The sequence below is a fragment of the Mizuhopecten yessoensis genome, unplaced genomic scaffold, assembly GCF_002113885.1.
Source record: "Mizuhopecten yessoensis strain PY_sf001 unplaced genomic scaffold, ASM211388v2 scaffold8183, whole genome shotgun sequence".
Lineage (NCBI taxonomy): Eukaryota > Metazoa > Mollusca > Bivalvia > Pectinida > Pectinidae > Mizuhopecten > Mizuhopecten yessoensis.
This window is the reverse complement of record NW_018407420.1, coordinates 318,161-343,263: the sequence shown is the minus strand read 5'-3', so window position 1 is coordinate 343,263 and position 25,103 is coordinate 318,161. Positions and strand designations below refer to the sequence as shown.

General features: G+C 35.3%; 1 protein-coding gene across 3 annotated transcripts in view; it reads left to right on the top strand.

Annotated features, from left to right (window-relative positions):
* The window catches only part of LOC110455248 (myelin regulatory factor-like), a 119,961-nt gene that overhangs the window by 39,283 nt on the left and 55,575 nt on the right, over positions 1-25,103 (top strand). Inside the window, exon 1 of one of the 3 annotated variants that reach the window (XM_021505251.1) lies at positions 17,281-18,101. The exons of the other annotated variants lie outside the window; for them this stretch is intronic. Within the exon in view, the coding sequence (XP_021360926.1) occupies positions 18,061-18,101 (41 nt within the window). The 5' untranslated portion in view covers positions 17,281-18,060. Of the gene's footprint in view, positions 1-17,280; positions 18,102-25,103 lie in introns of those variants that run through there. 3 annotated transcript variants of the gene reach the window in all.

The window sequence follows — 25,103 nt, the reverse complement described above, 5'->3', positions numbered from 1 at the left end:
CACCCCCTTCTCTTGCTCTCTGTAGCTGCATATTCCAACTTTGCAACATCTCTTAAACATTTTCCTGAAAAATTCTGTTGCCACATTGCTTATTTGCCAACAATTTAGGTCATCAGAGGCAAAGACTTGAGTGACCTATTGCTACCATGAATTTACTATTGACATTTCCCACTCTCTATCAAGGACCATAAGACATGATAAGTTCATATTTGTCCTGTAGTTAACTGGGATAGATCGAGGGCTGTCAAAACAATTCAAATATATAACCTTGAGGTCAAATATGTTAAAATCATGTTTAGGTATCCCTCTTTTGGGAAATGGTTTGAAAGTATAACTTCAGCTCCGTATACCTCACCGTGTTTTCTAATATGGCCTTGGATGAAACTTCCTTGACACTTGTGGATTTTCTTTTCATATTTGCTAGTGAGCCTGAGTCACACATGTTCAAATACATTCTACTAAAGTGGGTTGACCCTCTTTCTCCTCAGATGCTGTTAGTTTTATTATGGTCATACTTTAGTTTAAATGTTTCAAGAGTATCAAATTGAGGTCGGTAATGTAACACAAAAAATTACCTTTAATTTCAAAACCATTTCATATCCTTTCCTAATCCAAAGTTTATCTTTCCAAAGGAAAATCAGGAAAGGGCAACTGTTAAGGAATTCAAATATTTCAGTGTGGAGAAACTTTACCAAATCTAGAAATTTCTTAATTGTATACTGACCATGACCCCTATTATATCTGCTGGCAAAATAATGTCATATAAAACATAAAAATGGCTCTCTTGTATTGAAGTGACTTCTGTCCATCAGTAAGACCTGTTCATGAGACCATCTGTGTTTAGAGCACACCTGAAGTAAGAGACTACCTGTGTTTAGAGACCACCTGTATAATGTGACCACCAGTGTTTAGAGACCACATGTGTTTAGAGACCACCTGAAGTAAGAGACCACCTGTGTTTAGAGACCACCTGTAGTAAGAGACCACCTGTTTTAAGAGACCACCTGTGTTAATATAAGAGACCACCTGTGTTAAGAGACCATCTGTGTTTAGAGACCACATGTATTAAGAGACAACTTGTAGTAAGAAACCACCTGTGTTAAGAGACCACCTGTAGTAATGTAAGAGACCATCTGTGTAAGAGACCACCCATAGTAAGAGACCACCTGTTTTAGAGACCACCCATAGTAAGAGACCACCTGTAGTAAGAGACCATTTGTGTTTAGAGACCACCTGTAGTAAGAGACCACCTGTGTTAAGAGAACACATGTGTTTAGAGACCACCTGTAGTAAAAGACCATCTGTGTTTAGAGACCACCTGTAGTAAGCAACCACCTGTGTTAAGAGAACACATGTGGTTAGAGACCACCTGTGTTTAGAGTCCATCTGTGTTTAGAGACCTCCTGTGTTAAGAGTCCACATGTGTTAAGAGACCACCTGTAGTAAGAGACCACCTGTGTTTAGAGACCACCTATAGTAAGATATTACCTGTGTTTAGAGACCACCTGTAGTAAGAGACCACCTGTGTTTAGAGACCACCTGTAGTAAGAGACCACCTGTGTTTAGAGACCACATGTGTTAAGAGATCACCTGTGTTTAGAGACCACCTGTGCTTAGATATCACCTGTGTTAGGAGACCACCTGTGTTAAGAGACTACCTTTGTAAGAGACCACCTGTGTTAAGAGATCACCTGTAGTAAGAGACCACCTGGGTTAAGATGCCACCTGTGTTAAGAGACCCCTCTTTGAAGATCCTAAGGATGGTCTCTTAATAGAGGTTTGACTGTACATGTACAACCATCATCTTGTCAGCTGGACATATGCTATCCCTTGTTCCACAAATCCATGCTTGACCAGCTAGCTGGCCAGGATGAGTTATACCTATTTCCTATTTTCAGGATACGAAAAATCTTTACTGGTTAATGTGTCTAGTCTAGGCCGTGGCTCACGTTTAATTTATGATCGCCACGCTTTAAAATTATTTTAACAGCCATTACATGGCCTGATCATCATGTTTTGCCTGGCTTCCTGTTTGATGTGCCTGTCAATGGCCCGTTAAGTAGGTCTTTAAAGCTTATTTGTCTGACAAGAAAGCAAAGTTTATCCCGTGAGTACTTATTTAGTTTCAAGGGTTTACATGCATGTACAAGATGCTCGTAAAACTGAACAACACCACAGCACCGCGGCTATAAAGCAGAGATGTGATTTCTGTTCGGTCATGATTTATCATTTCCAATAAAACACTTTTTACGTCCATGGTCAGGACTGGGCAACAAAATGACCCTAAAACCCAGATAATTATGTAATATTTTTGGGGTGATATAGAAGTAGAAAATTCGGGTTCATATCGTAAATATTTGCTAAAGGTAGCATGCCAGTAAGTTTTTGTTACTTTTTGAGGGTGTGCAGATAACTAAATAAAAGTTGCACACCAGTAAGTTTTTGTTACTTTTAAAGATGTGATATATAGATATAGGTTGCATACCAGTAACTTTTTACTGCCAGTGCATCAGAGATGCAGATCTGTGTGTCCGTCCATCCATTCTTTCGTTTCTGGAGATTTTCTTAGAATCAAAAAGACCTCTTTTTAATATTTGACATGGTGGTATCCTGTGATATGAAGATGCACCAGAGGGATTTTAAAGTTTCTAAGGTCAAGGTCACTGTTACTAAAAATAGATCATTGGGGCTACATAAAGGCATGTGGCGGGGACCTTGCTGACCTGTTAGTGTTCTGGTTGTTCTCAGTATTTGTGGGTTGGATTTTTATTCAAAAAAAAATTGCAAGCATTTGTAGTTTGCTTATAGAAAATGAACGTTTTTCGTTGTTATATCCTGATACATTAGAGGCAGTGTTTGTGATGTTAGTATCACCGGTGTAGGAAAATCTGAGATTCATTAGCGATATAAAGTTCATGCAGAAATAAAGCAACAGATTTAAAACCAGATATCTCAGTCAAGGCTACGTGGAATTTGCATAAAATACAACATTGACTTTGAAACTGATTTGGAGTCGTGCAGTACCCACTAAAATAGATCAAATATACTTGGGTCAGACTTTATTGTGTGATTTTGTGTGATTTATTTCAAACATAATAACCTTTTTTGTGGGAGTTTTAAGATTATTCAAATGAGATGTTGAGAGTTGCCACTGCCTATATTGACTTTGGACATTTATTGGCGGCACTGGGCATGGCTGTTCCAACATTTAAGGATCCTTGTCCCACTGTACTGTCGTTTTTCCTATATACAGCTACCTCCCCTTAACTTCTGTTTGGGTATATAGCTGTAGCACAGTTGGGCCATGATAGTTCTGTTGACTGGGCCAGATAGCTTAATCAGTTAGAGCAATGGTATAATAATAGGATGTTCATGGTTCGAATCTCCCGTTAGCCCCACTGAATTTTTACACTCAAAATACTGTTGTTGATTAAAGTAATGAATGTTTTAGCAAATGGTGTTATGGTCCTATAACACACATTGCTATTGATGACAAACTTAATGAAGCTTGGTAGGGCTTTATGTAAGTTTGTCAGCAATAGAAATGTGTGTTATAGGACCATAACGAAATTTGCTAAAATGTTCATTATTCATATTTACATTTTGATGGAGTAGTTACACTTTATTTAGTTATTTCGAACAGTTCTTTGAACAGCAAATTAAGTATTGACAACAATGAAATTGATGACGTCACAAAAGCAAATGTTGTTATAGTCTCACAACAACATGTATTTTCCTTCTCTATGCATTGCAATGGAAGGATGCAGAGCATAGTAGATATTATATTTTATATGATATAGTATTTCATCTTAAGTATTTCTCACAAAAGTCCCGCAAGGTATGGTTTTCTTTTCAGAAATGATTTATCAAAGCTATAGTCATTCCGTATAAAATAGGTTCTAATACATTATTACAGTTTTTGGCAGTGCTACAGGGATCCTTAAGATAATGAGGTCTTATATAGAAAAATCTCTATTGTTAAAACTTCATGGCAACAAAAGAGGTTTATGTTTCTTGCATTAAAATAACTTGAGATTGAAATTAAAAAAAAAAAGTAAATTTAGTATGAACGTTTTATCGTAGAAGGCTGATGATGAAGTGTCAACATTTAGCAGTGATGGGTAGTTCATGTTTTGTTCAGTAATTGACTCCATCAGGTTACGATGTTTTGTGTCTTGAAAACTAACTTGTTGCTGTCGGCAACAAGTGTCAGAAGATAATTAATGCCAGCAAACCAGGGTCAATAAATGGGACATTTCTTGCATTATTATGAAATAGATTTGACTTCATCATTATTCATTAATTTTCATGGGAGAAAAAGATTCCCCTGTAAACAAAATTATAAATCTGTAACATGGTAATTTGAAATAATATAATGATGATAATTGGAATTGGAATTGCAACGTATGTAAAAGTATCTTCGTGCAAAGAAATAAATCAATTGACACAGCCATGAAGCTGCGATCCCCTGCCAAGATTGTAATATCAGTCTCCTCTATAACCTTGATCTACATCTCCAGTGTCCTAAATGTTTGTAAATTGACTGGTCGATAAGTGGGTTTACTCTAAAGTACATGCATTGAAAAAACACTCAGGTTAATCTTGATATAAGTCAGGCATATTTTGATGACACTAATGTAAATCGTGATAACACTTAGGTAAATTTCAAATGCACTCAGGTAAATTTCAATTACACTCAGGTAAATATCATCACACATTAAGGTAAATCTACAAAACACACAGGTTAATCTCAATCAAAATTAGGTAAATCTTAATGACACAAAGATAAATCTTTATAAAACTTAAGTAAATTTCAATTACACTCTGGTAACCCTAATCTGGTAAATATTACACTTTAGTAAATCTCAATCTCATTCAGGTCAATATCATTAAATTTCAGTAACACTTTATGTAAATCCTTATTACAGTTACGTTTATCTCAATAACACTCAGATTTAAATTTCAGTAATGTTCAGGGAAATCTCATTTACACTCAGGTAAATATCAAAACAATGCAGGTTAACTTATTATCACTCAGGTAAATCTCAATAATGCTCACGTTAATCTCAGTAACACTCACGTTAATCTCAGTAACACTTAGGTAATATCATTAACACTCAGAAAAAATCTCATTAACACTTAGGTAATCTTAATAACACTCAGGTAAATCTAATTAACACTCAGGTAGATATAATTAACACTCATATAATTGTTAATTACACTCAGGTAAATCTAATTAACACTCAGGTAAATCTCATTAACACTCAGATAAATTTCATTAACGCTCTGGTAAATCTTAATAACACTCAGGTAAATCTAATTAACACTCAGGTAAATCTCATTAACACTCAGGTAAATCTCATTAACGCTCTGGTAAATCTTGATAACACTCAGGTAGATATAATTAACACTCATATAATTGTTAATAACACTCAGGTAAATCTAATTATCACTCAGTTAAATATCGTTAACACTCAGGTAAATTTCATTAATGCTCCGGTAAATCTTAATAACACAGGTAAATCTAATTAACACTCAGGTAGATATAATTAACACTCATATAATTGTTAATAACACTCAGGTAAATCTTAATAACACTCAGGTAAATCTAATTAACACTCAGGTAAATCTCATTAACACTCAGGTAAATCTCATTAACGCTCTGGTAAATCTTGATAACACTCAGGTAGATATAATTAACACTCATATAATTGTTAATAACACTCAGGTAAATCTAATTATCACTCAGTTAAATATCGTTAACACTCAGGTAAATTTCATTAATGCTCCGGTAAATCTTAATAACACAGGTAAATCTAATTAACACTCAGGTAGATATAATTAACACTCATATAATTGTTAATAGCACTCAGGTAAATCTTAATAACATTCAGGTAAATCTCATTAACACTCAGGTAAATTTCATTAACGCTCTGGTAAATTTTTATAACACTCAGGTAAATCTCATTAACACTCAGGTAAATCTCATTAACACTCGTATTATTATCATAACATTCAGATAAACCTCAAGAACATTTCTATAAATGTTAATACCACCCAGGGAAAACGATTTTCACACATGTGAATCTTTAAACAACAGTCAAATAAATGTTGATCTAGTTAATTTATTGCAGAATTACATGCAGGTTAATCTGAATAGCACTCCGGTAATCTTTAAAACACTGAGGTAAATCCCAATAACAGTAAGGCAAAATATCAAGAACGGAAGCTATATGAAGGTTTTCAGACAAAACAGAGTTTCCCTCCAATACCACACCCTCTGACAGAAACCAAAGCAACACCAAAATAAAAATTCAATTATTTATTTAATGTATGGAGTGCATAATCGCCGACAGTAATAGCAGATCAAAGTTGCTCACATTCCTCACATTTCTGTACCTACATCATGAATTCACGTCAAACCATTCCATCAATTCATTACAAATTTCTAAAGTTCTTATGAAAAAAGGCACACATTTCTCAAAAAAAAATCACATACCCCACTCCCAGCACGTGCGATATCAGAATTATGGTATGACACTGAAGGGAAAACGATTTTTGGCTTATTTTGGAAAATTATATTTTTTGTAGATAAATGTTCAACTCATATCCACAAGCATAAAATCTATGTTCGACATATCTTCAGAAAATAACTCATTGACGTCATTATGTAAATCAGTTTGTTATGTTAGCATATTTATGAAAGATTTTGATATTTTAATGGGTACTTTAATGGATGTTTTAATGGATATTGACTGTCAAGTTTCACTTCATTAAACTTTGATAATTGAAGTAACTGCTGCGCAATTGTACATAGCTTTTTACACCTCATCGAGTCCTGGGTTAGCTGTTGCAAGCATGATGGGACATGGTAAGGCCTTAAGCTAGTGTGTCCACAGGTTGTGACATTTTGGTGAGCTAGCACTATAACCCCCCGTAAGTACTACCAGTGCCATATGTGTCTTTGACTTCTTAGTTGTAATGTGGAAGCAAAACTCTAAACAGCAAAGACAAATCTTTGATTGATATCCTGTGAAAAACACAAGTATCTTCATATAAACAACAATTTAGTATACCTGAAAGTTATACAAAGTATAAGCAAAAGCTATGTTATGCAATATTGTTAAATAACTCTTTATAATCTCTGATAAAATTTTCGGTTGTGTTTACTCATCACAGTGTCTCTGCAACAGTTTCCAGATGATAACTTTGGAACAATTAATCTTATGTGAAACCAAATTATAGTGAAAGGTGCCCCGGGGGGAGGGGAAGAAGCCAATATGCATTTATAGGGTCACTTGAGATCAATCATCAAGGCCACAGTTGCTCTGAAAGGACTGACTTTTATAAAATTTGTTATTCAGAGTATATGTCTTCAAGAATACATCAGATCAAAACCAAAGTTAGATGGATGTGACTCATTTGAAAGAAGAATATGTCTTGATTTTGGGGTCACTAGGTGACAAGACAGCTATGAATAGATTAATATCTGTAATATGTTTGCTACTAGAATCTGAAAAGATGTTTCTTTTGCAGAACTAAAATTGGGCAAGTTCTCGACATTTTAAACTCAAGCAGTTGATTCTATACTGTCCAAAGTCAGTGTTTCGAAAAATGTCTAGTTGCCGAACTGAAGGTCACCAGCTAGGTGCATAGCTCGCGTGGCTGTCCCAGGTGGTTGTCCCGCATGGGTGTCCCTTGTCCAACATGGGACACCTGTGTGGTGGAAGACAATTATTTGATGTGCATGACCTGCAAAAGTCCTGCATGGTTGTCACACATGTATGCCCCACATGGTTATCCCACAAGGTCATCCCACAAGGTCATCCCACATGGTTGTCCCGCATGGTTGTCCCGCATGGGTGACGTCCCACATGGGTGTCCTGCATGTCAAATATTTTATGTGCACCATATCAAATCCCTCTGAACATCTTAAGGCACATGTGTTTGTTGTGGGCTGTTTAGGATAAGGACTTGAAGCTTTTCCTGTCCCAGTTACACAGAGTGATGAGCAGAGAGCTGTCCCGGAAGTTGGTCTTCTCTGACTCAATCATTTTCGTAGGGGACACTCACATTCTGTGTATTTGTTACATTTCTTGAAATGTATTTGATCTAAAGCACAAAATCATTTCAGATTAATAATCCTTCTACTGCTATAAGTACTTAACAACAGAAAGTGTGTAGTCCAGTCTGCATTTATACATGATCTTGTAAGGTAAAACTGACAAGTTTATAGTCAATTGTAGAGGATTGTGGAGCAAAGGTGTTTAACTATCCCACAAGCAAAGTACAATAGAAGGGAGATAACCCTGGAATGTCCTCTGCTTGTCGGTGTAGTGTCATGAAGAAGAAACATAACAGCCCCATCATCACCCAAAAAGTAAATGAGCATTAAAACGTAATAAATCTGAATGTAAATAAGAAAATTATCAGCTGAAAAAACAGAGGTGCAATAGTATCAATTTGAGCAGCTATTAATTGTATACAATATTCTATGTATTTAACATTTTATTTAGTGACAGTTCCTCAATTCATTCAATTGATTCAAAAAGTCTTTCACCGGTAGAAAATAATCTGGAGCTCATTCTGATGTAATATTCATTATTTTCTGTTTCTGGGTCATTGAGTCATCATGGATATGGAAATTTTTGTAAGTATATAGCTGTTTTGCTTCTTAGCCCAATTATTTTAATGTTACGATGACAGACATCATTGAAATTTAAGAACTTCAAGACCAATTATTGCATTGATGTCTCTAAAAGTAGGAAATGGAAATTGATGCAAATCTTGTCAAAGTAAAATGATAGCTATGCATGTTGGTAGCGTATAGCATTGATGTTGATTGAGTGAGACACGAGATCAGAATAACTTATTGAAAACAATTAAACCACATGGAATATTTAGTGTAGAGTTAATTAAGGGCTGAATACTTTTCGTACCTGTTTGTACCTGTTGGCATGTCAGAATAATGTACGAGTTGTATGAAAATGTACGATCATAATTTCTATAATTCTAGTAATAAAATCAGGCTGGAAAATGTTGGTGGTTTTTTTGCTGTATTTGATTTTTGAGTGACATATTTTGTATCAAACTTTTTGTCTATACCGTTTTTATATAGTTTACATAATCTGTAATTTGGATCAATATAACAAAAACATAAAAATAATTTCATTTTGTTTCATGTTCAAAAATTGTTTTCTTAATTAAGAAAAACTAACAAAGAACCCAAACAAAACACATGTACACAAAAAAACAAAAAGTATAAATAAATCAAAATATCAGCATCCAGATGTGCATACAAACTACTATAAGTTTTCCCAATTTTAAGTAAGTTTTTAATTTGACTACATTTGCCTGCTGTATCCTAAATACGGAAACATATATCTGTATGTTATAATTAGGCAATAATCAACACTTTAGGTAGCTGGGTTTGATTGTTTTAGTTCTAGGAACACTGCACATGTCCAAGATGTAAAATGTGTCAGAAATCGGGACTTTGGTTTTGTTAATAATCTGAAGCAGATAGAAGGGAAATAACTCTTATACACAAAACAAATTATAAATCTGAACAAGACACACAAATTGATTCAATGTTTGGCAAATGAAACTTAAGTTCTTTATGGTTGGGAGATATAAAACCATATTTTCTTCAAAGAAAAAAAAATGCAAGGAAAATGAGGTCAGTAAAATATTACTTCAATGATGTTAAAAAATAATTTCACTTTAATTGGTCGACAGTGCCACAGTTATAGAGAATTAAAACATTGCAAAAATCAGGTAGAAAGGTATCATCAGATTTATGCTAAATAGATTACAACAGTTACATTTAATAGGTGTTGTTACCGTATATATGCAGCAATAAGCCCATGCATGGTAATTATGATAATAAGCTTAAGCCCTGCATATCAATATTGAAGTTCATCAGAAATGCCAACATATACTTTTGCATTGTCCTGTGATATGCCCATCCTTCTACTTTTAGTCAAAGATTACATGTTGGCCCCCAGGCTTATTGCAGGACGTGGATGGTATTTTATATAAACCACAATTAGAAACATGTAATATGATACAGCTATGGTAGTAATTTTCAATTGAACTAAAATTAATTAATATGATTATATAATGAAAATTTTGTTTTCGCACAACTTTTTTCCTGGCTATTAAGGGAAGAGAATAAACAATTATACCAATATAATTGAAAGTTAAACTAAGGAAGAAGAAAAATAGGTTGTTCTTGATCAATTTAAGATAATTGTTGATTTGACTTATAAAGTGAAATGTTTCCTGCCAGATTATATCTTTTAAACAAGTATTGCCCCTGAGCAAAGAAAACACAAAGAAATTGATGTTAACTCATGAACCCATTATAAATATGGCATAAATGGAGGAAAATGAGACTAAAGGGAAATAACTCTAGTATTCCTTACTCCTATTTTGAGTTCAGTTCTGTTTTAGAAGGTGATGTGTCAATAACAAAGGAGAATAACTTCAGGATAGTGGTATGTCGTCAACAATAGCTGTGTATAGGAGCTCTTACTTTCTAGACATGGACAATTTCAAAAAAGGCATGCTGCACTGATCAATTTTGTATTTAATGAAATAATTTTGAAACAAAATCGAAAATCTAAAACCTGGTAATAATAACTATGATATTTTGAAGCCTGGTGAATAAGATGATTTTGTAAGAGTAATCTTGAATCTTGGTCATTCCTGAATAAAACATAGCTTAAGCCCATATTTTACAACCTTCAATAATAGGTGTGTAAATTACAAGTCTGTGTGCTTTAATTTTTTCGTCACAGGTAAAATATTTGATATATTGATTAACTTCAATTTCAAATTGAATTATTATGAATATTTTCAATAATCTTGAAGATAATTATGAATCCTAACAAAGGCAGGTTCGGTAAATTATATATTAGAAAAACTATTCTTTTTGTGCCAAAATGTATGTAAGTCTGAAAATCTTTCCCATTCTGTAATAATTAATGCTTTCCAGACAGACGAATTAAGATGTTAACTGAGAATAAAAGAGTGATTTAGCAACCTACATGTCCAATTTAGTCCAGGGTTCGTGATTATACGTAAAACAGGCCAAACTATTCATACCGACATTTTTTTATCATCATTCTATGTAATGTGATACGCCAGCATTAAGGTGTGTAAACTCGGCCACAAAGAGAATTAGATATGTCGGCTGTAATGTATGTCAACAGTTCCACAATAGAGAATTAAAATGACAAAGTTCAGTAGCACAGCTCTGTGTACTCTCCGCTTTTTGTCCAATCACAATAACAAATGTCTGTTTTAAGATAAAAGGTGTCGCCCATTGATTTCTGATCATGGTCCTGTTTGTGCTCTGTCTTGAGTAAATAGGTTCAGGTTCAAGGTTCTCTTTATGACCAGAATGGCAAAGCCTCATATTTCAAAGCTTGACACTAAACTCAAATTTTCATATTTAATTTTTGTTAAATATTTATTTTCACTTTCTGTTTAATAATTTTGATACTTTGTTTAGGAACATTATATCACCTAATACCTTAATGTTTTCTACATGTATATAGAGTATTTGTAATAAGAGTTTCTTTAATTCTGATTGGCCAGATCAAGTAGAATTTGTTATGTGATTGGCCAAATAAAGTAGATTTAGCTTTTTTGTGATTTCATTGTCAATTCAGCTAAAATATTTACTGTAACGTGATTGGCCAGATCAACCAGATTTCGCAACATTGTGATTGGCCAGATCAAACAATAAGAAACAAAAATATCAGTCAGAACTAAAAACGTTGAATAAAAAAATTAGTGTCTTTTCTCTGGCATTTTTTGAGAATCATAAACTTCTGATTATATAAATGATGCGTAAAAATTCATTATAAGATAAACAGAATCATTAACTAATGATTATCAAATAATGCTGAAGTGTTAATGTTTAATTTGTGTATTGTATTTTAACATTGATTCTGTGTCGATCCCCTAGTTTTGTCTTTCATTTAATTCCTTTTTCTGTGTTTTGTATTTTAATGCCACTTGGACACACTATAAAATTCTGCATAAACATTTGTCTTACCTAATGTCTAAAAATTCCTAACTGAGCATCTAACATATGTCTAACTTGTTATCTCGCTTCAATAATAACATTATGTGACTTGCTAGAAGGCTTAATTTTGGCGTGTAAAAGCATTCAGCTTAATACATGTATGATAATTCCTATATAAGTCGAGTGGATCCTTGTACCATGTAAATAATCATGGAAAAAATATACCAGCATGACATTATATAGCTTTAAGGGTCCCCGTACCACTACCATAGACTGTACATAAAAACTTTTGTTCCCAGCATGTCTATAGATTTGATAAAAAATTACATTATTGGGTGGTTGGGTGGCGCAGAGGATAGCACACTTCCCTTTCACCAAGGCGGCCAGGGTTTGATTCCCCAACTGTATGTGAAAAGGTATGGGGTCACCTGCCCAACCACAGGGTTTCTCCAGGTACTCCAGTTTCCTCCCACATTAAGACACCCCCCACCCCTGTGTGCTAACAGCCGGGCCAACAAGAGTGATTAATGTAAGTTAAACTTGTTTCACAAATATTAAAGTTTATTGATTCTATATATTTATTTTATAAAAAATTACAAAGATGAAATGAGCACAAATAATCAGCAACAGTTCAAATTCTGAGTAACAAATTCAATGGGGCAAGATCAGGATTCAAACCCTGAACCTCCACTCGTTATACTGTGACTCCAACACAACTGAACTACCTGGTCATCGGCAGTACACAGGCAATGTCACGTTACAGTTTTATCCAAAATAAAATTAAGGGGAGGTTACTCTATGCATGAAAAACTACAGTGTTTTGCCTGCAGTGGGACAGGGGTCCTGAGTATTTTCTTTAAAGAAAATCTAGCTAGCATAACTTTTTAGGTCACCTAGCTGAGCTTTCAAACTTAAAGTCAAGTTCTGCTAGGCCGATTGAACTGAAACTTTGTAGGAATGATCGACTCATGGTCCTGACAAAGTGTTGTTATTTTTCGGGGCGATCAGAAATCCAATATGGCCGACACGGCCGCCATTTTGAAAAACTATTTCAAACTTAAAATCAAGTTCTGCTGGGCTGATTGAACTGAAACCTGGTAGGACTGATCGACTCATGGTCCTGACAAAGTGTTGTTATTTTTCGGGGCGATCAGAAATCCAATATGGCCGACACGGCCGCCATTTTGAAAAACTATTTCAAACTTAAAGTCAAGTTCTGCTTGGCAGATTGAACTGAAACTTTGTATGAATGATCGACTCATGGTCCTGACAAAGTGTTGTTATTTTTCAGGAGTGATCAGAAATCCAATATGGCCATTTTGAAAAACTATTTCAAACTTAAAAACAAGTTCTAATAGGCTGATCTAAATGAAAATTGGTCTAGGAAAGATCAGCTCATGGTCCTGACAAACTTAAGTTAACGTTATACTTAACAATTTTTTACTCAAATTGGTACATATTTTAGCAACAAAAATAAATACTGTAGGACTCAGGTGACCGTTAAGGCCCATGGGCCTCTTGTTTGAAAAAGAAAACATTCATGAAGATAAAATAAACAAACAATTAAAATGAACAATAGTGTTCTGAATGTGAAAAGATCAATACAATATGACCAGGATTTGAACAGTTCACTTATTGTCACACTACGGATGCTCAAACCAATTTAACTATCCTATCAGGAATTATATCCAAAAAAGAAATCAAGGGATGGGGTTGAGGATGGATGGGGGGGATGAGGAGGGGGTGGGGGTTACTTTATGTATAAAAACCTACAGTGTGAAATTCTCCTGTATTTGGACACGAATACATTTAATCTGACGAAGCATTATGGAGGAAATCTCTATATAAAAACGTGACAGCATTAAAAGAAAACTACAATCAATACTTATAGCTTTGGTGCATGTCTGTGGCACAGGATCTTCTGGAGTTCAAAGCAGGCTGTGTTTGAACAGTATAATTTGAAAATGTTTTTCATCTTTATCTTTGAATAGAGTTACTTTCCTTCAAAGCCAAAATCTGCTGTTGTTGCCTTGTAATGTAACAGTTTTTTGCATTGTGCCAATAATCCAAAAACACATATATATACTACACTTGTATAGTATATCCATAAAAATGTTAATCACTAGTAAGGTATATACACGTGTAACATGACCCTCATTGCATATGATGACAACAATACACTTTTAAAAAAAAACACCTCATGTTGTGTCAAACATGTAGATACATAAATATGTCCATATTTAATTTCCATCTTTCCAAATATGTGAAAAACAGTAACTGCTTGTTCAGATGCATTATAATATTTTAAATTCCTCATTTCCTTAAAATATGTATTTCGATGTACTCTCTTTATCAGCAGGAACCAGTTAATTACAAATTTGAAATTATCTGTTGAAGTCAAAATTAAAGTTTCAGTGATGTTTTTCGTCCACATGTACAACATTATGTTATTATGGTTTCTTCGATACTTACAATGTCTGATTCTCCAAAACTGTGTTAAAACTGTATTGATGGCGTGCTATCTATAGCATTTGGATCGATGAACATCAATTATTAAACCGAAGGTCAAGGTCACAATTAGAGGACAACATCATATGTAAAGGTTAAGTAATTAACAAGTAAAAGAAATGGTCAGATTTAAAGCACAGGGTTCCCGTCCTTATATGACCCTGGCTGTTGCCAGGACATTAAACCCAAAAGAAACAATCGGAAAGCACAAGGTCATATTAAAAGGTCAAGGTCACATTTACAGGACAGAGTCACATTTAAAGACATGGTTACATTTAAAATATATGCTTAATTGATGTGTGATTTGTTTGAGCACATGCAGGATTCCCTTGTGTTGATGATAACAGTACACATTTGATCTGACCAGGACCAGGTCTAGCAACGAAGATTTTTCCAGGTCACATGATCAAATGTTCACTGATAAGCCCATGCCCAAAAATAAGTCCACCCCTTATTATATAGTGCCATAAATTAGGAAATAATCCCTTCTTGCTCATTCTTTTACCACTCTTTGGAAACTTATCAGAGAAAAAAATAAACCATTAGCCGTATATATGAAAATTAATAAGGATATTATAAAGTTTTGCTGTTTTTTTAAATACACATTTCAATCTTGTTCAGTGAAGGGCCTGGGGCTTACCACACAAGTTAATCATGGTACACTGCATGATGATAAGACTTCTAACATAGGGGGTCACCTTAAATATAATTTGACAAACTCCAGAAAACTATTACAGGTACATGCGTTTATATGCCAGTGGGCACAGGTACAATTTGTACATTGTGTATATAGAGATATCTTACCTTGGAAAGATTGTTTGACCTAGAAAATTGAATTTAGTTGTGATGAGAAGGTAATGGTGGATGTTGACCTTGAGGCCTAAATGTAACGTACTGGGATCGGATTTCCTTGTAATCCAGTCTATCTATACCTACCTAACACATTTCTAAACATCTCTACACCTCTATACGGGCTGACAAACACCATATACCTAAGATCACAGGTAAAGGAGTTGACAGCTCCCTAGGGGGCTATTGTCTCCGCTCCCTGATACTGATCTGCGGCCCCAGGTTCCTTAATGGTGTTCAAAGCCTCACAAGGGCTGTTACATGTCTGGAGAATCCTTAATTGTGTAATGTAAATATTGTTGTATCATTATAGCTCTGTCTGGGGTGTAAAACATGAATATTCATGGCGCTATAGGTCATTTAAATGTAAAATGTTGCATGTTTTGTTAAGATTTCTAGTTTAAAAATAGTGTGTAATTTACAATTACATAATACCTTCTAAATTCCTAGTGCCTTCCAATTACTATGTAGAAATGTAAAAAGCATGAAAATTTGGCTTTTAACATATAATGTAGTCCTGTTATTTATACATGCAACACTTAAGGAGTTTATTCAACGGTATATATATTTTTTTGTATATAAATATTTCTCCTCGGGCATGGAGGCTTCAGAATACCTGCGGCTAACAGTTGATTATCTTTACTAGGTTACAATGAAGACATCAAACAGAAATTCACATGGAAATGAAATGACAAAGTTAGAGTGTTGTAAACGCATAACAATAGACTTAGCTTTACATGGTAAAGTGTGTTTTGTCAGGGACATCTCTATCACATGGTCAAGATCATATATGTGTGTGCATGCAGTGATGCTTGAATTTACTAACATCAACAAGGACTTAATCAAAGCTACTCATTTCTTTTGGACATAAAATTATATAATTGAGATATACATACTTTAAGTCAATTGTCGAGAAATATAAGAGGTCAGTTGTCAGGAAAAACAGGTTTTTGTAAAGTCAGGTTTCTGTAAAATCAGGTTTCTGTATGATCAGTTGTCAGAAAATTCATCTGCAAAAACAAATTATAAATACTTATTAGTAAGTAGATGTTTGTAAATGTATGATGTGTTCATAAGATGCAGATATCTTATGTATTGTCCTGAATAAAAAAACTTGTAACTAGTATACGAGTATCAGTGTGTAAATTGATATCCTAATCCCTTACCCAGGGAACTATCTAAGTTAGGTGTATCATTGTATATACATACAGCGAAAAAACTTTAACCTTCAACTTGTTACTAGGTACGATTTCAAATTCATTTAAAAAAGGTTTCAGTGTTTTGTTTCAGAGTTTTATATTGACATAATGTCATAGTGTTTGCTCGGATCAGTCGCAGAGTGGTACGTAGTAAGGAGGGGGATGAAGGGGGGAAATGTCTGTGGTTTGGGCACCATGGCCTCTAAATGAGAGGAAGTAGCCTTTTCAAACTGGAGAGGTATACAAATGCTTTAAGTGAGAGTCAAATTCCCAGCATGATCTGACGTTTTGTTTAGTTTATTTAGAGAATTCAATTTAGCATTCAAATTATTGATTATAGGGAAAAATCTATTTGTTCTATAATGAAAAATGAAAGAAATATATGTATCTACATGTTTGACACAACATGAGGTGGGTTTTTTTTAAAGTGTATTGTTGTCATCATATGCGATGAGGGTTCATGTTACACGTGTATATACCTTACTAGTGATTAGTGATAGGGATAATTTGCCTGTAATTATACCTGGTGGAATGGAGCCCCCTATACGAGAGCGTAACACAACTTATCGCCCATCTCAGTTCCCCGGCCTATAGCCTGATCATGGCCATTTGGACAGAAACGATCCATCCCCGCCATTTCTTACCAATTTAAATGGCCAAGACTTAAGCACTTAGAGTATTTTGCGTGGAATGCCAGTGTTAGGGATATTTGGTTTTGACAGTTAAGACAAATCGTATCAGTGAGTGACAGAGTTTTAGTACAGCGGTGCCTGTTACGACCAGACACGAATTGTCACAGAGTACGGCTCGGCCCTGAGGTATACACAAAATTGGTCTCTACACATACGGCCCTACATACAACACTACAGACTTAAATGGAAGTCAATAGGCCTCAATCTCCCTGCCCCTTCAATGGAATAACAATGACATGCATCATTGCTCTGGACACGGGATATTTCGGGTCATCTCTCGGGGCAGGTTTTAGGTAATTACCTGTGTGTGGACACCTTGATTCTGGGTGTATCTACTTGAGTCCGGGTTAGGGATATGTTTGAAAGTCTACTGTCATCATACTATCTAGATTGGGGCTGTGATTATCACCTACTACTGTCTGCATTATCTTCTGACAGGCCAAAAGTTCAATTGATTCTTTGATTTTAATCAAGTTTCTGCGGATGTGCTTCAGTGATGCTGGGATGTTAAAGTGGGTGAATTTCGGTCGTAAACTTGATCGCAGAAATATGTGGAAAATGTACTGGTCAGTGGTGATTGTGTTATAGCTACAAGTTGATGAGAGTGAACAGGTGTGAATTCATACAGGGATTTGTCCAAACGAACACAGGGGCTTAAATATATACAGCGCCTCCAGGAAATATTACCCAAATAAGATGTTTCAGATGAAATTTTGTTGGATGTAAGAGTTCGAGACAGTTCTGTGTATTGGGCTACCTGTACGAATATCTATATATGTACACCGGATTGCCAGCAGGTATCGGCATCATGTACAGGTAAACAAAACTGTCGGTAATCAGGACACTGAAATATCTGTCATTTTCGACGAGTATGTTTATGTCCTGAGCTACTTGCTTTATGATTCATGTGTATATTGTATGATATGATCTATGACACTTATCTGGGGATAATTTGTGATATTTATAGATATATGTAAACATCCGATTAGGATGATATCCATCCTGCTCATATTTATTGTTTGATGATCGCGACAGTCTCCTTCGACATTCAGATAATAGCACTATATTACCTGTAGTGTGTACCTGTTTGTAGTAGCTGTTATTTACCTGTGTGCCTGTAATAATGTTATGTAACAAGGAGTCGTGTTTACCTGTGATATAGGAATATTTAAATGAGCCAATAAACAGTAGGCTTTGTGGTTACATAATAATGATAAATGTGTAAACAATCAACCTTACCCAATGCTCTGTGGGCATCCTTAACCCCCAGCAAAGTGTAAACCTATCTTCCCCCATCATCATTCTATATGTCTGCTATCCTATCCCCACCTCATAACAGCCCAACCTCAACCCAATTACATCATATGTATTGCCTATTGCATTGTCTGAAACCCATCCTCACTATTGAAACATTATTACGCATCACCACCTCTATACACATCACCTCTATATACATCACCTCTATACACATCACCTCTATACACATCACTACCTCTATATACATCATCACCTCTATACACATCACCTCTATATACATCACCACCTCTATACACATCACCTCTATATACATCACCTCTATACACATCACCTCTATACACATCACTACCTCTATACACATCACCTCTATATACATCACCTCTATACACATCATCTCTATACACATCACTACCTCTATATACATCACCTCTATATACATCACCTCTCTATATACATCACCATCTCTATATACATCACCAACTCTATATACATCACCACTTCTATAAACATCACGACCTCTATATACATCACCATCACTATATACATCACCATCTCTATATACATCACCATCTCTATATACATCACCACCTCTATATACATCACCTCTATACACATCACCTCTATACACATCACTACCTCTATACACATCACCTCTATATACATCACCTCTATACACATCACCTCTATACACATCACTACCTCTATATACATCACCTCTATATACATCACCTCTATACACATCACCTCTATACACATCACTACCTCTATATACATCACCTCTATATACATCACCTCTATACACATCACCTCTATACACATCACTACCTCTATATACATCACCTCTATATACATCACCTCTATACACATCACCTCTATACACATCACTACCTCTATATACATCACCTCTATATACATCACCTCTATACACATCATCTCTATACACATCACTACCTCTATATACATCACCTCTATATACATCACCTCTCTATATACATCACCATCTCTATATACATCACCAACTCTATATACATCACCACTTCTATAAACATCACGACCTCTATATACATCACCATCACTATATACATCACCATCTCTATATACATCACCATCTCTATATACATCACCACCTCTATATACATCACCTCTATACACATCACCTCTATACACATCACTACCTCTATACACATCACCTCTATATACATCACCTCTATACACATCACCTCTATACACATCACCACCTCTATATACATCATCACCTCTATACACATCACCTCTATATACATCACCACCTCTATACACATCACCTCTATATACATCACCTCTATACACATCACCTCTATACACATCACCACCTCTATATACATCATCACCTCTATACACATCACCTCTATATACATCACCACCTCTATACACATCACCTCTATATACATCACCTCTATACACATCACCTCTATACACATCACCACCTCTATATACATCATCACCTCTATACACATCACCTCTATACACATCATCTCTATACACATCACTACCTCTATATACATCACCTCTATATACATCACCTCCTCTATATACATCATCACCTCTATATACATCACCACCACTATATACATCACCACCTCTATATACATCACCACCTCTATATACATCACCATCTCTATATATATCACCTCTATATACATCATCTCTATATACATCACCTTTATATACATCACCACCTCTATATACATCACCACCTCTATATACATCACCATCTCTATATATATCACCTCTATATACATCATCTCTATATACATCACCACCTCTATATATATCACCTCTATATACATCATCTCTATATACATCACCTTTATATACATCACCACCTCTATATACATCACCATCTCTATATACATCACCATCTCTATATATATCACCTCTATATACATCATCTCTATATACATCACCTTTATATACATCACCACCTCTATATACATCACCATCTCTATATACATCACCATCTCTATATATATCACCTCTATATACATCATCTCTATATACATCACCATCTCTATATATATCACCTCTATATACATCATCTCTATATACATCACCTTTATATACATCACCACCTCTATATACATCACCATCTCTATATACATCACCTCTATACACATCACCTCTATACACATCACCACCTCTATATACATCACCACCTCTATACACATCACCTCTATATACATCACCACCTCTATACACATCACCTCTATATACATCACCTCTATACACATCACCTCTATACACATCACCACCTCTATATACATCATCACCTCTATACACATCACCTCTATATACATCACCACCTCTATACACATCACCTCTATATACATCACCTCTATACACATCACCTCTATACACATCACTACCTCTATACACATCACCTCTATATACATCACCTCTATACACATCACCTCTATACACATCACCACCTCTATATACATCACCACCTCTATACACATCACCTCTATATACATCACCACCTCTATACACATCACCTCTATATACATCACCTCTATACACATCACCTCTATACACATCACCACCTCTATATACATCATCACCTCTATACACATCACCTCTATATACATCACCACCTCTATACACATCACCTCTATATACATCACCTCTATACACATCACCTCTATACACATCACCACCTCTATATACATCATCACCTCTATACACATCACCTCTATATACATCACCACCTCTATACACATCACCTCTATATACATCACCTCTATACACATCACCTCTATACACATCACCACCTCTATATACATCATCACCTCTATACACATCACCTCTATATACATCACCACCTCTATACACATCACCTCTATATACATCACCTCTATACACATCACCTCTATACACATCACTACCTCTATACACATCACCTCTATATACATCACCTCTATACACATCATCTCTATACACATCACTACCTCTATATACATCACCTCTATATACATCACCTCTCTATATACATCACCATCTCTATATACATCACCAACTCTATATACATCACCACTTCTATAAACATCACGACCTCTATATACATCACCATCACTATATACATCACCATCTCTATATACATCACCACCTCTATATACATCACCACCTCTATATACATCACCATCTCTATATACATCTTCACCTCCATATACATCATCATCTCTATATACATCATCACCTCCATATACATCATCATCTCTATATACATCATCACCTCTATATACACCACCTCTATATACATCACCACCTCTATATACATCCTCTCTATATACATCACCATCTCTATATATATCACCACCTCTATATACATCACCTCTATATACATCACCACCTCTATATACATCACCTCTATATACATCACCATCTCTATATACATCACCACCTCTATATACATCACCTCTATATACATCACCACCTCTATATACATCACCTCTATATACATCACCATCTCTATATACATCACCACCTCTATATACATCACCTCTATATACATCACCACCTCTATATACATCACCTCTATATACATCACCATCTCTATATACATCACCACCTCTATATACATCACCTCTATATACATCACCACCTCTATATACATCACCTCTATATACATCACCATCTCTATATACATCACCACCTCTATATACATCACCTCTATATACATCACCACCTCTATATACATCACCTCTATATACATCACCACCTCTATATACATCACCTCTATATACATCACCACCTCTATATACATCACCTCTATATACATCACCACCTCTATATACATCACCTCTATATACATCACCATCTCTATATACATCACCACCTCTATATACACCACCTCTATATACATCACCTCTATATACATCATCATCTCTATATACATCACCTTTATATACATCACCACCTCTATATACATCATCTCTATATACATCACCACCTCTATATACATCACCTCTATATACATCACCACCTCTATATACACCACCTCTATATACATCACCTCTATATACATCACCATCTCTATATACATCACCTCTATATACATCACCACCTCTATATACATCACCTCTATATACATCACCATCTCTATATACATCACCACCTCTATATACATCACCTCTATATACATCACCACCTCTATATACATCACCTTTATATACATCACCATCTCTATATACATCACTTTTATATACATCACCATCTCTGTATACATCACCTTTATATACATCACCATCTCTATATACATCACCACCTCTATATACATCACATCTATATACATCACCTCTATATACATCACCATACATCACCACCTGTATATACATCACCATCTCTATATACATCACCACCTCTATATACATCACCTCTATATACATCACCACCTCTATATACATCACCTCTATATACATCACCTCTATATACATTACCTCTATATACATCACCACCTCTATATACATCACCTCTATATACATCACCACCTCTATATACACCACCTCTATATACATCACCTCTATATACATCACCATCTCTATATACATCACCTTTATATACATCACCATCTCTATATACATCATCTCTATATACATCACCACCTCTATATACATCACCTCTATATACATCACCATCTCTATATACATCACCTCTATATACATCACCATCTCTATATACATCACCTCTATATACATCACCATCTCTATATACATCACCTCTATATACATCACCATCTCTATATACATCACCTCTATATACATCACCATCTCTATATACATCACCTCTATATACATCACCATCTCTATATACATCACCTCTATATACATCACCATCTCTATATACATCACCACCTCTATATACATCACCATCTCTATATACATCACCTCTATATACATCACCATCTCTATATACATCATCATCTCTATATATATCACCACCTTTATATACATCATCTCTATATACATCATCTCTATATACATCACCTCTATATACATCACCATCTCTATATACATCACCTCTATATACATCACCTCTATATACATCACCTCTATATATATCACCACCTCTATATACATCACCTCTATATACATCACCTCTATATACATCATCATCTCTATATATATCACCACCTCTATATACACAACCTCTATATACATCACCTATATATACATCACCTCTATATACATCACCACCTTTATATACATTACCTCTATATACATCACCTCTATATACATCACCTCTATATACATCATCATCTCTATAAACATCACCATACATCATCACCTCTTTATACATCACCTTTATATACATCACCACCTCTATATACACCACCTCTATATACACCACCTCTATATAAATCACCATACATCACCACCTTTATATACATCATCACCTCTATATACATCACCTCTATATAAATCACCATACATCACCACCTGGCTGATTTCCAGGATCACAATATCGCAAAAGCCTCTTCTGTTGTAAAGGAAGAGAAAAAAAACATCGGTATAAATACCTAGATATACTGGTCCTCTTGGTCTCTTACATTTCATTAGGAGAGAGAAAAGTCATGCATTTGAACAAAGTTCTGGATATGAGCCCCCAAAACGTGAAACCAGCTTCCTAACATTAAACTGCTATGTTATCTGAGTTTTGCAGACTACTGAAATACTGCAGTGTAGTATTGTCTTAAGGATCAATGTACCACTGATAAAAACTGAATCCAAGTGTTGGAGACTATTTTCCAGCATGACTATATAGCTTTGATAAATTTTTTCTGAAAGAATACCATACTGTGCGGAACTTTTATGGGAAATACTAAAAATAAAAGCAACAAAATATAATCAACAACAGTGTTCCGAATATTAAAACAAAATCAGCATGGCTAGACTAAGATGTAAACCCTGGTCTTAACCGTTTCACCACTATAGACCATAATGGACTCATCCATATCAATGCATGGTAGAGTCTACTAAAGTTACATAGGGGTGAAAGGGTTAATATTGATATATTGTTCTCACCAATAGAGCTACCTGGTCATAGGAAGTGTCCTGGTCCAACTGTGCTACGTTTATATCCAAATGGAAATTAAGGGGAGGTTACTATATAAAAGAAAACCACTGCAGTGGTACAGGGAACCTTAAGGTAAAGGGCACCACTGCAGTGGTACAGGGACCCTTAAGGTAAAGGGCACCATTGCAGTGGTACAGGGCCCCCTTATATATAGATAATTAAGGTAAAGGGCACCACTGCAGCGGTACAGGGTCCCTTAAGGTAAAGGGCACCATTGCAGTGGTACAGGGCCCCCTTATATATAGATAATTAAGGTAAAGGGCACCACTGCAGCGGTACAGGGACCCTTAAGGTAAAGAGCACCACTGCAGTGGTACAGGGACCCTTAAGGTAAAGGGCACCACTGCAGTGGTATAGGGACCCTTAAGGTAAAGGGCACCACTGCAGTGGTGCAGGGACCCTTAAGGTAAAGGGCACCACTACAGTGGTACAGGGACCCTTAAGGTAAAG